At 40.2% G+C, this 17,807-nt stretch overlaps 1 protein-coding gene across 4 annotated transcripts in view; it reads right to left on the bottom strand.

The window, feature by feature from the left end:
* Nucleotides 1-7,514: 7,514 nt before the first annotated feature.
* ccnc (cyclin C) overlaps nucleotides 7,515-17,807 on the bottom strand; it is a 34,345-nt gene continuing 24,052 nt past the window's right edge. For all 4 annotated transcript variants that reach the window (XM_078212612.1, XM_078212614.1, XM_078212615.1 and 1 more), the window contains 3 exons: nucleotides 17,155-17,234; nucleotides 9,209-9,327; nucleotides 7,515-8,693 (listed from right to left, as the gene is read on the bottom strand). In XM_078212612.1, coding sequence (XP_078068738.1) covers nucleotides 8,639-8,693; nucleotides 9,209-9,327; nucleotides 17,155-17,234 — 254 coding nt within the window. In that variant the 3' untranslated portion in view covers nucleotides 7,515-8,638. The remainder of the gene's footprint in view (nucleotides 8,694-9,208; nucleotides 9,328-17,154; nucleotides 17,235-17,807) is intronic.

The following is a 17,807-nucleotide window of genomic DNA, read 5'->3' as shown; positions in this document are numbered from 1 at the left end:
GCCTCTGGTTTCATAGGGATTTGAGCTTTTACTGTATAAGGAGCTATATTCATAAGTGGTTTTTAGCTTTGATGCATTTAATTTTTATAGTGGATTCAGATTTTATTTGCACCCACTGTCACATTATGTACCTCACCAGACACAGCATAACCAAATCTAAAAGAATACAATTAATCACTCACTTTTTTAACCCTCTATGCAACACTTTTACAAGTAGTTATTAAAACAGCATTTTCAATATCAAACTTCTATTGCCAACAGTTACACCAATAATTTTAGTAATTCTCTTGCTAAGTTTTGAGAGAGCTGTTTCTTTACCTGTGCACTTGTTAAGATGCAAGATAGCACTCAGTAGCTAAATGGGCTGGATCAGTACAAGATATATGGTGGCTAGTGCTAGATGTGCTAGATCGAGACAGTAGAACTGGGTTGAGAGCAATAGTTGGAACCAAGATAATTTTATTTCATGGGACTTGAGTATGCTGACATGGCCAACATATGTTGCCCATTCCTAATTGTGCGAGGTGATGGTAAACTGCTGGAGTCATAGAATCTCTACATTGAAGGAGGCCATCATTTGGCCCATCAAGTCTGCTAATATTACCTCCTCAGAATGGTGTGTGGCTTGGAACAGAACTTGCAGTTGGTAGTGTCCCTATCTGTCCTGCCATTGTCCTAGATGGTAGAGGTCACAGGCCTGGAAGGTACTTTTGAAGAAGCTTTAGTGAATTTCTGCAGTGTACCTTGTATATAGTGTGCACTAAATGGAATGATGGAGATAAGGCAGTGAGTGAGAAGGACTGGTCAGTCTGTTGCTCGGTGAGCGAGCCTGGTGGCATACTATTAAAGGTTAGATTGGAAATGGTGAGGTTGCTGGAATCCTGGCTCACCTGAGACCTATGGAAATGACAAAATACTCCTATCTGAGCGTTCATGCGCTACTGTATTTTAATTATTCCATTGAAGGGAGAATTTTCTTAATAAAAGACTTTGTTCCCATGAACAGCTCTATAATGAGATTATTGGATTTAAATGATTCTACTTAGGCCAGAACCATCATTGTGGGAAATTTAGGAACAGGAGGAATAACATTTCTCACTAATGAGATTATATACATTAATCATAAAACAATTTTAAATATCAGTTTTGTCAATTACTAAATCAATTTTAGTAAAATTATAGCTTATATTTTGGTGAGCAGAAGCAGAGAAATATTTCACAAACCATTCTGGCTTTTTCTAAATTGATGGTTTTGTAGAATGCACCTAACCAACAACGGTTATCAGCTTGGTACAAAAAGAGGAGGCAGTCCTCTCTATTAGTAATTCACTTTATTACTTATCGTTGTAGGCAGTATACAACATAAGCATGCAGTTTGTTTCAAAACTATGCAGTCTGAAGTGCACTCCCATGGCAATTCCTGAATAATTACAGAATATGAGCGATATTACCTGAGGAAAAAGCTATGCTGGCCAGGCATCTGTTTTCCCTCTGGATGCCGTCTCCACATCTTCCGACGTAGGGGTGTCCTCTTCTGTGTGGTGAGTCGCTGGAGTTTCGCTGCAGCTAGTTCTGAATTTCCCATTCTTATCCTGTCATTATCTCTTAATGGAATGATGGAGACAAGGCCGTGAGTGAGAAGGACTGGTCAGCCTGTTGCTCAGACCTAGATTTGGGGTAGCAGTAGGCAAGCCTGGTGGCATACTATTAAAGGTTAGATTGGAAATGGCGAGGTTGCTGGAATCTTGACTCACCTGAGACCTATGGAAATGACAAAATCTTACCATCTTCGCTCTCTCCCTATCTTAACGTCATTGCTGCCTCTTCGTTGTTGGTTCAAACTTCCTCGCTTATTTCATATCCTCCCGTCATTGGCCCTAGCCCAAGGTCCTAGGTAGGATTACCTCCTCGCTCTCTGGCTAAATAAGGGCTAATGCATCACAACATTTCCTTTGTAATTAAGTAAGCTTAACCAGTTAAAGCTTCAGGTTACTTCAATTCAAGTAGAGTTTGCAAACTTTAGCTGCCCCTTTTCAGTCCCTGGTCAACAGTTCTCACTTGTGCTGGGCCAAGATATAGCTGGGGGCTGACCATTGCACACATTCTGGAGATGCAAGTATGACAGCAGTACTCATTCCTAAAAAGTTTTTTTGTAAAGAATGTGTGGAAAGATGAACCCACGATGACGACTAGCATAATTCCCAGGGCCTAAGATAGCTGTGTCAAATATGAGCTGTCCAGAGTAGAGCTCTGGCAGTCAGACCTGAAGTCAAGGATAGCTGAACAATTTTAAATATATATTTTTTAAAGTACATAGCCTCTGTGTAACAAGGGAGTCGGAATGAATGGCCTACCCCTGCTAATTTGGATTGTCGTGTATCTACAGCTTTGAAAGTTGGGCTAGGCCATTTGAAGCAATCAAAAATGGGTGATAGGACTTGGGAGAAGAGTAGGCAATTCAGGCCTGCTCCACCATTCAGTAAGATCATGGCCGATTTGGTCTGTGGTTTCAACTCCTGTCCACATCCCATTACCCAAAAGTCTAACAAAAATTTATCCAACTCAACCTTCAACAAATTTAAATACCCAGCCTCCAGTATCAACTGGGGAAGAAAATTTCTCACACTAATGACCCTCAAAATTTCTCATCTCTTAAACTATGAATGTAAGTTCTAGTTTCCCATCCTCCTGGTACTCACCCTAGTCAGTCCCCTCATGATCTTTTCAATAAGATAATTGCTCATTCCTCTATACTCCAATGAGTATAGACCCAACCTGTTCAACCTTCCATAAAGACCTTCATCTAAGGAATGAGTCAAATGAACCTTTGAACTGCTTCTAAAGCAATTACATATTTTTTCAAATCAGGAGACCAAAACTGTACACAGTACTCCAGGAGTGGTGTCATTAAGGCCCTATACAACTGGAGTAAAACTTCACTACTTTCATATTCCATTCCTTTTGCAACAAATATCGACATATCATTTGCCCTCCTAATTACTTGCTGTACCTGCATTCAAACTTTGTGATTCATCGACTCGTTCACCCAGGTATCTCTACACCACCGCATTCTGCAATTTCCCTCCATTTAATAGTACAACGCTTTTCTATCCTTCCTGCCAAAATGAACAAGTTCACATTTATTCATGTTATCATCTATCTGACAAAGGTTTGGTCACTCACTTACCTCGTGCTACAATAGATATAGACAAGTTATCATGACAAGGAAACCTTGAATCACAACGGTGATTTATTGAAGGATAGTTAAAACTACATAAAAACAAGTTTAGTATAGATATGGTCTGTGGTCTCTTATCCACACTCCATAACCCACTGTCTTGGGCTCACATTGAAGGTTCCCTCCGACCAGTATCTGTACCCTAACAACTTGATTGGTGACAGCTCTCTCATTTCTTCCCGATGGGTCACATGACCCACCTAGGGTCTATGAACAACTGCCCCTTATAGGGGCCACACCACCACAATATCACTTTGCAGACTCACTACCTCGTCTTGCCATCTTCGCTCTCTACTTATCTTGACGTCATTGGCAAATTTAGCTACCATACGTTCAGTCCCTTGCCAAATCAGTGATATAGATCGTAGCCAATTGAGAATGCAGCACTGATCCCTGTGACAATCCAGTTTGTCAATTTGAAAATACATGCATCTCTAGTCCGATTCTTGTTAGCTAACCAACCCTGTAGCCATGTTAATATGTTACCCCCTACAGCATGTACTCTTATCCTGTGTACTAATCTTTGATGTGGCACCTTATATATCGCATCTATTGGTTGCCTCTTATCCACCTTTAATTGTTACTTCATCAAAAAACTCTTAAGCATGATTTTCCTTCCACAAAGCCATGTTGGCTCTGCCTGCTCACACAATGATTTTATAAATATTCTACTATAACTCCTCAATATGAAGTTAGATCATAAGTCTTAGGAGCAGAATTAGGCCACTCAGCCCATCGGGTCTGCTCCGCCATTCAATCATGGTGATATTTTTCTCATCCCCATTCTCCTGCCTTTTCCCAATAACCCCTGATCCCCTTATTAATCAAGAACCTATCTAAGTCTTTGTAAAAGACACTTAAAGATTCTAGCACTTTCACTATGACCGCTGTTGGGCAAAGGAAACTCGTCTCCAAACTCCGTGGCCTGGGGCTCAGTTCCTCTCTCTGTGACTGGATCCTGAACTTCCTAATCCATAGACTGCAATCAGTAAGAATAGGCAACAACACCTCCATGATCATCCTCAACACCAGTGCCCCACAAGGCTGTGTCCTCAGCCCCTTACTATACTCCTTATACACAAATGACTATGGCCAAATTCCCCTCCAACTCAATTTTCAAGTTTGCTGATGACACCACCGTAGTCGGTCGGATCTCAAACAATGACAAAACAGAGTACAGGAAAGAGATAGAGAATTTGGTGAACTGTTGCGACAACAATACTCTCCCTCAATGTCAACAAAATGAAGGAGATAGTCATCGACTTCAGGAGGCATAGTGGAGGCCCTGCCTACATCAATGGGAACGAAGTAGAAATGGTCGAGATCTTCAAGTTTTTAGGTGTCCAGACCACCAATCTGTCCTGATCCCTCCATGCTGACGCTATAGTTAAGGAAGCCCACCAATGCCTCTACTTTCTCAGAAGACTAAGGAAATTTGGCATGTCCACTATGACTCTCACCAACTTTTACAGATGCACCATAGAAAGTATTCTTTCTGGTTGTATCATAGTTTGGTATGGCTCCTGCTCTGCCCAAGACCTCAGGAAACTATAAAGGGTCATGAACGATGTCCAGTTCATCACTCAAACCAGCCTTCCATCCATTGACACTATCTATACTTCCCGCTGCTTCAGAAAAGCAGCCAAATAATTAAAGACCCCATGCACCCTGGAGAGCTTCTTCCAAGGGAAAAAGATACAAAAGTCTCAGGATACGTTCCAACCGACAAGAACAGCTTCTTCCCTGCTACCATCAGACTTTTGAATGAACCTACCTCGTATTAAGTTGATCTTTCTCAACACCCTAGCTATGACTGTAGCTATGCAGAATGTAACACATTCTACACTCTCTCCTTTCCTTCTCTGTGTATGGGCATGCTTTGTCTGTACAGCAGGCAAGAAACAATACTTTACACTGTATACTAATTCATATTAGTATGCACGGCACGGTACGGTAGCACAGTGGTTAGCACTGCTGCTTCACAGCTCCAGGGTCCCGGGTTCGATTCCCGGCTCGGGTCACTGTCTGTGTGGAGTTTGCACATTCTCCTCGTGTCTGCGTGGGTTTCCTCCGGGTGCTCCGGTTTCCTCCCACAGTCCAAAGATGTGCGGGTTAGGTTGATTGGCCAGGTTAAAAATTGTCCCTGAGATGTGTAGTTAGAGGGATTAGCGGGTAAATATGTGGGGGTAGGGCCTGGGTGGGATTGTGGTCGGTGCAGACTTGATGGGCCGAATGGCCTCCTTCTGCACTGTAGGGTTTCTATGATATGACAATAATAAATCAAATCGTCCGTAGTTTCCGGTTTTCTGCCACCCTTTCTTGAATAAAGGTGTTAAATCAATCAGCTGGGCCCCTTCCAGGTCCTAAGGAATTTTTGAAGATTTTAACCAATGCATCTACTTCCTGTGCCACCACTTATTTTAGCATACTAGGATGCAGGCCATCTGACTGGGTAGACTTGTCAGCCTTTAGGTCTAATAATTTTCCTCGCAACTTTTCCCTGGTGATGGCGATTGTTTTAATTTCATTGCTCCCTATCACCTTTTAATTTTGGTTATATTGATTTTGTTATGTTTGTATTATTTCTAAGGCTATATTATATGGTTACTGTTGAAATCACGAAATAGTAGCTTGATTTCATTGGCTATGTTTTACTAGCTCATTGTTAGTTTAACTGCCCATTTAGTCAAATGAGGAAATTGGCATTCTTCAATTTTAATAAGTATATTTAACATCAGGCGCAAGTACAGTATGATATTTTCCTTTGAATCTTTGGCAGCGAGGTGACCATTTTTCAGTTCTGATTGGAAAGTGGAGCTCCCCATATACCACTCTGATTTCTAAGTGGTTTATGCGGTTGATATTTTATTTTCCCAAGCAGGGGGAAGTGATGACTTGTAAATACTCCATCCATAATATAAAATTGAACGTGTTCAGTTTCTTTTAATGTTCCACCTATCACTTTGACATTTCTGTGCTTTGCACCATTATCTATTGAAGGAAGAAGATACAACTTGCCCTGGGTTTTTTTCTAAAACTGGTTTTAATCTCAGCATCTAGAATGTGCATGACCAAAGGAGCAAAATGCATGTTAACTCCATAATCTATCCTCACTGATAGAAAATTACTTAACACTTCAACTGGTAAGAACTGGACCATTTCATATGGGTGTATTTTCAGGTAGAAACACGTTGTGGCGCTCCATAGCATAATATAAACGATGCATGAACTTTGGTGTGTAAAAAATGAATGTAGAACATTAAATCTACAAAGACCCATCTGTTACTATTGATTAAGATGCTTTATTTTGAACATCTTTACATCTTTGTAAACGTCACCAACTACTGAACAAAGGTATAAAAACTCCAAATTTTAAACTATTGGAGAAATAGTTTATGAATGCTCAACTGGCATTCTTATTTATGGTCTATTCTAGTATAGATGATTAATGATATATTCGATCACCTTGATCTCAAAAAGTCATCTTTGAATTTTGTAACCAGCAGCAACAAGCTCAAAGGCTTCCTTAGACCAGTATTTAACCTACCACTGATAGTTCTATTCAAGGACTAATATGGTAGATATTTTAAGTGAAAGCGCCACCAATGTGCCACAGTAAAACACAGGTAGTGAGTGGGTTGTTCAAGCTATCCTAGTTTTGGCAAGTATAGCCCTGTGCTAGTCCATACTTATCGTATGTTCAGTGCTGGGCTAAAAATTCAGTCTAAGACATTTCAAGCATATCATATGAAAACATTGATGTAATGTGACAGTTGATTTGCAGTCTTAGATAAGTGAAGGCAGTTGCAAAAACAAATCCTATTTGTCAGAAACTCATAACAGACTTGTCCACATCAACAATTCATAAAGTGAATTGCAAGACAAACCTCAATAGCAAAAATACATCTGAAAGTGTACTAATTTGTCAGTAGTAAAGTTTGTTACTCTTCATTTGTGTCATGATTGTTTAACCACTGTACTTTCAGAAAATGCTATTTTTCTCCACAAGGTTACAAAGATATTAAGAAAAGTCATGCTTTAGAATGGCTCAAAGTACCAAATGTAGTAATGCCCCGTCAACACAAATATGTGCATCACTGTAACGAAACCTGATTTTAAAAATACTTGCTTTTACATAGTGCCTTTTTCCTCAGGGTGGCCTGAAGCCTTTTACTGTCAATTAAGTACTTAAGCCTAGTTGCTGTTGCAATGTAGGAGTAACAGCTTAATCTTAGCAATTATAGAAATAATCTGGTATAATTGTACTTTCATAAAATCAACATTAAAAATTGATGCCATGCAAGTGCTGGCAAATTTATTTTAAAAATTATATAACCTAAAGATGGGGGAATGGAGAAAGAAACATCACCGTTTGGTGGGACAATTTAGCCAGACGTGAACAGAAAATACACAAATATTTATGCCATACCCATGACAAGATAGTCAAAAAGCAACCAGTAAACTCACTATGGCACTGGTCCAAATAGTTTATTTTTTAGAAAATGTTGCCCACTACTTTCAAGTTATTGAACAAATACAGTAGCCAAAATAAGTTTAAACTTACTAAATATGGCTATAATTGACCATGACCATTTTATATAGACCCCAGTATCTAACAAAATAGAAATAATTTGTTTAAAGTTTCATTTTAAAAATGGTATTTCTTCAGATTTTATTTCTAAACATGAAGTAAAATGAGAAAACAAGAGTTTTACTGAAAAGCTTTTAAAATATGGAGGATCAATGCTTAGCATTATATCTGGAAACATCATTGGGAGGTCTGATCTTGAAATACAGTACATCAATCCCAATCTACACAATTGTATTTCAAAATTATGGGAAATTAATTCCACATAACAGTTCAAGTACCAAACAAACAATACTTGTAATTTTCTTTAAAGAAAAAAAAAGAAATATTCTGTCTGAAAATTATTTTCAGGAGCTCACAAATATAATTAAGCTACTGCATTATTCCCTCGTCTACCGTAATTGATCAGTCACTTTTTCATGGATTTTTATCAGAATTGAACTGGGAAAATTGCATGAATCTCATTTCATGTAGGTCTTATAATACACAATTTTAAAGCACAGCTTGAGTAGGACAAAGTACAATGCCCCCTCTGAAACACATGACAAAGTTACAAACATAAATGATCAAATGAAACTCAAGTATTTGTTTTTGCAGCAGCAACTCGAGTAACTTTTGTTTCCAACAACAGCTTTTCTTTCTTTGAATAATTGTGATAATTCATGTCCAGTCTCACAAACCACACCCAAGTGTCTTCCCTCCACCACTAACTGGCCGAAAGTCTTTATGAAGTGAAAGGAATTTCTTTGTGCATCAGACAGACAAAATCCACTTCTTTCCACATATTTTGGTACATCAAACTGCCAAGTTTCTTAGGACTGGTTGTAGGTTGAATTTTGACTGCCGTTAGGGCCCTGCTCTCCTTCACTGTTTATGATGAAGAAGAAAATGAATTAAAACACAAAAGCAAAATATCCAAAGATTATGAAAACGCTTTTGAAGCCATTTTTCCTATTTTCTCTCCTATCTCTTTTCATGTCTCCTCCAAACATTCAACAGTCAAGACAGTCAACTTGCCCACTTTTAGATCTCTACAATTGCCAGCTCATCAGAAGCTCCAGGCTACTTATCCAGGTATTCCCTCTGTCCCGTGGCAAAATACAAAACCTCCAGATGGTAGCTGGAATTGGGAACTCGCTCTCTAGGGAATCAAAACAGCTGTTTGCATCTTGTAGTCCCACTTTACTGCAACAACTCAAAAACAGAATTTTGTCCTACAATTTTGCCTAAGTAATGCTCATGTTTTTTTTTAAAAAAGAGAATCTAACCTTATATTTAAAAACCCATTTCAGACAGCCTAACCTTCATGAAATAAAATGTTCTTTTCAATATACTAATAGGCTAAATGGTTTCTTTCTGTGCTGCATCATTCTATGAAATACCTGTTTGGAGGTGGTTTCGGTTTTGGCATCTTGTTGAGGATTGCAGCCATTTCTTTTCGGTCATCAAAATTCTTCCATAGATCATACAGCTTTAGAATGACTCTGATTATCTCAAGGATCTGCCCACACACAAGAGCCAAAATGTTATAAAACTAATGAAAGCAAAACAAGTAATATGCTTTATATCTTTCTCATATATACCCTAAACAACTTAGCACACTTTTATAAAAGATAATGGTTACTGGAAATCACTGTGTATGAGTAGCTGCTACTTGGAGCCTGACTTTGAGAAAACAATTGAATCCTTTTACGAAAAGGCTTTACCTATACATAGGTGGGGAAGTAAATAATTCCCAACATCTATTTATTTTTGAATTATCCAGACAAAAAGGCGAACGGCCAACAAAAAATCAAAATGAAATGCACTTACATTTTCAGTTGCTGCTAACTTCCCCTCAAAGTCTCCCTCTGCCTGTTGTTCACCCAAATAAAACCACACCCTGCATCACATCCCTAGTGCGCAAGTTTTCCCAGGCCCAAAATGTTGAAGGCATGGCCACCATGAATTGGGGATTCACAAAAGGCCAGAATTAGAGCGGTGCAGATATTTCAGAAAGCATATTACACTTAGGGAGGCTATGAAGAGATTTGAAAACAAGGATGAGAATTTTAAAATCAAGACATGGCTTGATCAGAAAGCAATATATGTCAGCTCAAGTTTATAGAGGGTAGAATGAGTAAGACTAGTCAGGAGTCATCAAAATAATCAAGTCTAAAGGGAACCAAGGTATGAATGGGGGCTTCAACAGCAGATCAGCTGAGATGGGGGCAAAGTTACAGTTAGAAATAGGTGACCTTAGGGAACACGTGAAGGTGAGATTTGAAGCTCATCTTGGGATCATATGTGACACCAAGGTTGCCTTATATACTTCAAACAGTCAGGCTTAACCTCTGACTGTTAACAGACCAGACCAGGGAGAGGAATGAAATCAGTAGCGAGTGAATGGAGTTTGGAACAGGGACCAAAAACAATGGTTTTTAACTTCCTAATATTCAACTGGAGGAAATTTCTGCTCATCCAGTACTGATGTATATGTAGTCTGATAATTTAGCAGCAGTGAACAGTTGAGAGGGGAAATGATGAGGTGAAGCTTGGGGTCATCAGCATACATGTAAAAACTAATGATATGCCTTTGGATGATGTTGTTGAGGGGCAACATGTCGACGAGAAATAGGAAAGAGCCAAAGTCGACCCTTGGGGGACAGCAGAGGCAACGTTGTGGGAACAGCAAGAGAAGCCACTTCCAAGTCACTTTCTGGCTACAATTACATGGTAAGAAGTTTAACAACACCAGGTTAAAGTCCAACAGGTTTATTTGGTAGCAAAAGCCACACAAGCTTTCGGAGCTCTAAGCCCCTTCTTCAGGTGAGTGGGAATTCTGTTCACAAACAGAGTTTATAAAGACACAGACTCAATTTACATGAATAATGGTTGGAATGCGAATACTTACAACTAATCAAGTCTTTAAGAAACAAAACAATGGGAGTGGAGAGAGCATCAAGACAGGCTAAAAAGATGTGTATTGTCTCCAGACAAGACAGCCAGTGAAACTCTGCAGGTCCACGCAACTGTGGGCGTTACAAATAGTGTGACATGAACCCAATATCCCGGTTGAGGCCGTCCGCGTGTGTGCGGAACTTGGCTATCAGTTTCTGCTCAGCGACTCTGCGCTGTCGTGTGTCGCGAAGGCCGCCTTGGAGAACGCTTACCCGAATATCAGAGGCCGAATGCCCGTGACCGCTGAAGTGCTCCCCAACAGGAAGAGAACAGTCTTGCCTGGTGATTGTCGAGCGGTGTTCATTCATCCGTTGTCGCAGCGTCTGCGACAACGGATGAATTATGCAGACGCTGCGACAACGGATGAATGAACACCGCTCGACAATCACCAGGCAAGACTGTTCTCTTCCTGTTGGGGAGCACTTCAGCGGTCACGGGCATTCGGCCTCTGATATTCGGGTAAGCGTTCTCCAAGGCGGCCTTCGCGACACACGACAGCGCAGAGTCGCTGAACAGAAACTGATAGCCAAGTTCCGCACACACGCGGACGGCCTCAACCGGGATATTGGGTTCATGTCACACTATTTGTAACGCCCACAGTTGCGTGGACCTGCAGAGTTTCACTGGCTGTCTTGTCTGGAGACAATACACATCTTTTTAGCCTGTCTTGATGCTCTCTCCACTCCCATTGTTTTGTTTCTTAAAGACTTGATTAGTTGTAAGTATTCGCATTCCAACCATTATTCATGTAAATTGAGTCTGTGTCTTTATAAACTCTGTTTGTGAACAGAATTCCCACTCACCTGAAGAAGGGGCTTAGAGCTTCGAAAGCTTGTGTGGCTTTTGCTACCAAATAAACCTGTTGGACTTTAACCTGGTGTTGTTAAACTTCTTACTGTGTTTACCCCAGTCCAACGCCGGCATCTCCACATCATGACTACAATTACATAGACAAGAATGGAACCAGGTGAGAGCAGTCCTACCCCAACTGAACAGTAGTGGAGGGGCTAACCCCACCCAATTTTCCTCCTCCATAAACACTCCCACATTCCAAATCAGACACTCAAATGCTCCTTACGCCCAAGTCAACACTCCCTCCCTCCATCGTATTCACTGGTGAACATACAAAATAGGAAATAGGCATTTCAGCCCCAGGAGCTTGCTCCACCATTCGATAAAGTCATGGCTGGTCTTTTTGTGTTTCAAGTTCAACATTTCTATCTACCCAGATAACCTATCTCTGCCTTAAAAATATTCAATGACTGCATCTCTAACTCCTGAGGCAGCGTTCCAAAGTCGCAAAACCTCAGAAAAAAAAACTCATCTCTGTCCTAAAGCAGTTACCCCAATCTTACAACAGTGTCTCTAGTTCTGGACTCACCCACAAGAGGAAACATCCTTTCCACGTCCACTTTGTCAAGATCATTCAGGAATCTTATATACTTAACTGAAGTCACCCCTCACTTTTCTAAACTCCAATGGAAACAAGCCCAGTCTGCCCAACATATCCTCATAGGATAATCCGATCATTCCAGCTATCAATCTCGTAAGCCTCATTTGCACCCGTCTCCAATGCATTTACCATAAGACCATAAGACATAGGAGCAGAATTAGGCCACTCGGCCCATCGAGTCTGCTTCGCTATTCAATCCTGGCTGATATTTTTCTCATCCCCATTCTCCTGCCTTTTCCCCATAACACCGATCCTCTTATTAATCTAGAATCTTTCTATCTGTCTTAAAACCATTCAATGACCTGGTCTCCACAGCCTTCTGTGGCAAAGAGTTCCACAGATTCACCACTCTCTGGCTGAAGAAATTCCTCCTTATCTCTGTTTTAAAGGATCATCTCTTTAGTCTGAGGTTGTACCCTCTAGTTCTAGTTTTTCTTACTAGTGGAAACATCCTCTCCACGTCCACTCTATTAGGCTTCGCAGTATCCTGTAAATTTCAATAAGATCCCCCCGTCATCCTTCTAAACTCTAACGAGTATAGACCAGAGTACTCAACCATTCCTCATACAACAAGCTCTTCATTCCAGGGATCATTCTTGTGAACCTTCTCTGGACCCTTTCCAAGGCCAGCACATCCTTCCTTAGATACGGGGCCCAAAACTGCTCACAATATTCCAAATGGGGTCTGACCAGAGCTTTATACAGTCTCAGAAGTACATCCCTGCTCTTGTATTCTAGCCCTCTTGACATGAATGCTAACATTGCATTTGCCTTTCTACCTGCTGACTGAACCTGCACGTTAACCTTAAGAGAATCTTGAACAAGGACTCCCAAGTCCCTTTGTGCTCCTGATTTCCTAAGCATTTCCCCATTTAGAAAATAGTCTATGCCTCCATTCCTCCTTCCAAAGTGCATAACCTCACACTTTGCCACTTTGTATTCCATCTGCCATTTCTTTGCCCACTCTCCTAACCTGTCCAAGTCCTCTGCAGCCTCCCTGCTTCCTCAATACTACCTGTCCCTGTACATCCATTTAAATCCTTCCTTCAATAAGGGACAAATCTGCACACACTATTTGAGACCCATCAACTTAATTTAAGCTACTCTAACCTCACCTGACCCATTCTTTTCCAGACTCTTGTTCTGTGCCCCTGCTCTCAGTTCCTTCCTAATTATGTGATCCTTGTGCTAAGGTGCTAGTAGTTACTTGGTAGTACAGAACTAGAGTATTACTGAAAAGTAGAACTATGTAGTCAAAGTTCTTCAACTTGCACTCATCAGGAAAGGTGCAAGAATGCCAAATTTCAAAGGGGACAACAATATATACTAAATGAGAAAAGGAATGCTAATTGGTTGACAAGTGGACTGTGATTGGTTGAGACATTGCCACGGCGAATACACCAGGGAGATATTGCCCCCTATGTTTTTTGTTGATTCAAAAAGGTGCAATGCCTGGACATATTTTTGCCTGCAGAGGACAGGTCCCTGCACACGAATGTATGTAGCATTTGGCAAATGCAAGTACGTTACATTTGTGAGCTCAACTGGCAATCTTAAACTGGTTGTTCATGGAATTCTTAGTACACTCAGGATTGTTCAGCAAATGCTGCCCAATTGCGGAATCACATCTGAAGGTAGATGTTATGTTCTGAGTTTCAAGCACTGACTGGTTACAGTGAGTACTCTGTCTATTGCAAACAGCTGAACTTGCTGTTTGATATAATACACCAGTCAATGGATATATGATCTACCTTCCTGGCATCACATCTGCACCTGCAATTCATTCACATTACTGACTCACTTGTGATAGGCACAATGTCTTTTTGGCTCAAGGGCAGCATCCTGTTAGCATTCTCATGCAATGCAACTGTTTTTCCCTTTGAAATTTGGCATTCTCTGTCCGGTTTAGTGCAAGACAGAAAACCTTGACGCCGTAATCGCTTTTTTCCAGCAATAGTTATGGTGCAGGACTTTTGTCCTTTAGGAATATGTAAAATCATAGAGTACCTGCAATACAGAAGGAGGCCATTCGGCCCATCGAGTCTGTACTGACCACTATCCCACCCAGGCCCTATTCCCGTAACCCTACACATTTACTATGCTAATCCTCCTACCACCAAGGTCAACTTAGCATGGCCAATCAACCTAACCCGCACATCTTTGGACTGTGGGAGGAAACCGGAGCACCCGGAGGAAACCCACACTGACAAGGGGAGAAAGTGTAAACTCCATACAGACTGTGACCCGAGGCCGGAATTGAACCCAGGACCCTGGCGCTGAGAGGCAGCAGTGCTAACCACTGTGCCACCCCATACAGTTTTCATATTCTACAAACAAATTTCTTTGAGCAGCTGTTCATATGTAATTTTATCAGTTAATAGTTCTGACCAGTCTATTGTGGCCAAATTCAATCTCATCCTTCCAAAGGCAGCCTTACCTTAGTTTGTGACTCACCTTTTTCCTCTCAAACCTCAAATCGAATTCAATTATATTATGGTTACTGTTAGCTAGGTGTTCCCAATAATCATAAGATTAACTATTTTAGGTTCAGAATTCAATGGTAATTTAAGTACTCTGTTCTCTTGTTTGCTTGATTGTTCCAGAAAACTGTCCCAAAATATACTCAAGAAACGTACTGCATTTAGAACAATAGCTTCTGGTTCACCCATTCCATGAAAATTAAAGTCTCCCATTGGAACTACCCTGTTTTTGCAACAAGCTTATCTAGTCTCCATGTTTATGTATCCTGAGAATTAATAGGCCTCCAATTAAAACAATTTTCACGAAAGCTTTGCATTCTTTTATGTTCCTCAATTCTACCCAGTGTTTTTGCTGCCTGCTCGCCTTTACTGGTATCCCTAATTTTCCTGCTGTAATATCAGCATGGCTGATATTCCTCTTCTTCTGGTTTCTCTTTCCTTTTTAACTTTATAACCTGGAAAGTTTATTTCCCATTTATGCCCAGTTTGAGGCAGATCTCAGTGACACCACTAGGTCATCGTCCTTTAGCTGAATTTGCACTTCTAATTCGCTGGTTTTATTTGTTATGCTATGTACATTTGCGTACAGAACTATGAATTTGGCAATGGTCTCTGGTCTGCCTTTACAACCTGAAGTTTTAAAAGACATTTTAACTTATCACTTTACTTCTGATCAGTTATTTCATTATTATTCCTTATATTTATTTTTGAAGCTAATATTTTAATATACCATTAATATTATTGACAGCCTAGGCTTTGCAGTCACTGTTTAGTCTTTCGGCTATTTTCATTTTTGTATGAGACCTTCCTTCCCACCCATATAGGTATTTGTTGAAAATGCTTTCTACAGTTCCATTTATCCTTTCAGATAGGACCTGAATCCCAATCGAGTTCAGATAAGCCTGTCCCAGGGATAAAGCTTCTTCCCATCCTAGTAGTGGTGCTAGTATCCCATGAAAATGACACCTGTTTCCGATACCAGGCCTTTAGTTACATGTTAGTTTTCATAATCCATTTGTGCCAATGCCATTTTTTTACATGGTTGAGGTAATATTATCCTTGAATTACATTTTAAGTTGGCTTCTATTTCTTGGTAGTCCCTCAGCGGGACTGCATCACATTTCCTCCCTATCCCATTGGCCTTTACCATGATGGATAATGATAACTGGTCCAACCACCTCCCGTTCCAAATTTCTTTCCAGTCACACTAAGGATTCCACACGCTTGCAATAGCTAAGCAATATATCCTTTGACTGTGGTTGCGGAAGATGCTATATAGCCCCCTCACATTTAGGTTTCTATTCTGCTGTTCCCATCTTTGGTCGGTCCACTGCTCCCTGATAGCTAGATCTGCATTGTGGCTGTCCTCCACACTGTCGCTTTCCGTACTCCCAGGATGAACATTTGCAGGACCCCAACCACTTCACAGTTCACTGTGCCTTACTAATTGACAGTCAGTTCTCCCCTTCCTAGACCTGTGCTTCGCTCTCAAAATGTATAAATGTATAAAGAATAAACTAGCGAGAAATTGCTCTCCCTGCCCTATGTATCAAATGTCTGTAATTCACATTCCAGATTAACAACTCAGACTGCTATGATCTGAGACAGAGACAGGTGCAACAGTCTGGGATGCTCCTGTTGTCCACAAATTCTCAACAGTACAATTAGATGCTTCATCTCTCACTATCAAACCCTTGATATTTTATGAACAATGTAATGAAAAATGTATTAGTAACTTTAAAAACGAAATTGAAAATGCATCAATTACAATAACTATGTAGAATGCTGAGAGCAAAGGAAGAATTACAAAGTAGTAGTGTGATACCATTAACTACAACAGAGCAATTTCAGAAGTCTACAACAAATATTTGAACCGATAAGAAAAGTTTCCCACGCATCTTCAATAACGTATACTGGAATTTGAGAAAGTACTTTTATTCTACTTTCTTAATGGATACCCTCTTGTGCAAATGATGCAAAAGGACTAAATAATTAAGTTTATTTATTAGTGTCACAAGTAAGCTTACATTAACACTACAATGAAGTTACTGTGAAAATCCCCTAGTCACCACACTCCGGCGCCTGTTCGGGTACACTAAGGGAGAATTTAGCATGACCAATGCACCTAACCAGCATATCTTTCGTGACTGTGGGAGGAAACTGGAGCACCCGGAGGAAACCCATGCAGACACAGGGAAAACATGCAGACTCCACACAGACAGTGACCCAAGCCGGGAATCGAATCCAGGTCTCTGGCGCTGTGAGGCAGCAGTGCTAACCACTGTGCCACCGTGCTGCCCATTGTTGCAATAATGTGAGCTTACCTCATGATAATAAATTATTTGTAATATCTGGTTATTTTTCGTATGTTACAATTCCTTCCAAACTGTTTTGAAAATTTGAAAATTATAAGAGAATATAGATAATAAATTTGATTGCTACACAATTGCATTACCTTCTCCATATCCACTGAGAGTTCAGCAAACCACTGTCGTGCATCTTTTTGCTGGACTACACATGCCACGTGCAAACAAGCTGGAAAAGGGAAATCAAACCAAATTCAATTGACTATTTATTTACTCTTTACATTCTACAAGCTTCCCACCCGAGAACACTATGTATAAGCTGTGTGTTTGCAGCATTCCCAGCATGAAACAAACCACTGAAATTAGTTGTTAATCATGTGGTACACTAATTCTAAGTGGTATTAACAAATGCACATGCTAACTTAAAAGGATGTGTGCAAATGTGATTATCTCATTGATAAATCATCTTATATAAAAGAGTGAGCAAGCAATAAAGAACAGTGTTTCTATGTGGGCCTCAGAAACAAGCCTTGCACCTACAATTTGAAAAATAAAGTAGGATGCCGAAAAAAAGTCAAAATAATTGATCCTAATACATTGGAATACAGATTGTGAATAGAATATTAAAACAAACAAGTTTTGGACTTTAAAAAAAATTTAAGTGGGTAGACATTCCAGCAGTTTATTATACATGTACTATCTTATTAATTAATTTAGAGAATCTACGTATTTGACCAGGGAATCCAGCAATGAAATTGAGGTTTGAAGGTTATATTCATACCAGCAGCTCCAAAACTTGATT

The sequence above is a fragment of the Mustelus asterias genome, chromosome 5, assembly GCF_964213995.1.
Source record: "Mustelus asterias chromosome 5, sMusAst1.hap1.1, whole genome shotgun sequence".
Lineage (NCBI taxonomy): Eukaryota > Metazoa > Chordata > Chondrichthyes > Carcharhiniformes > Triakidae > Mustelus > Mustelus asterias.
This window is presented reverse-complemented; position numbering and strand designations above follow the sequence as displayed.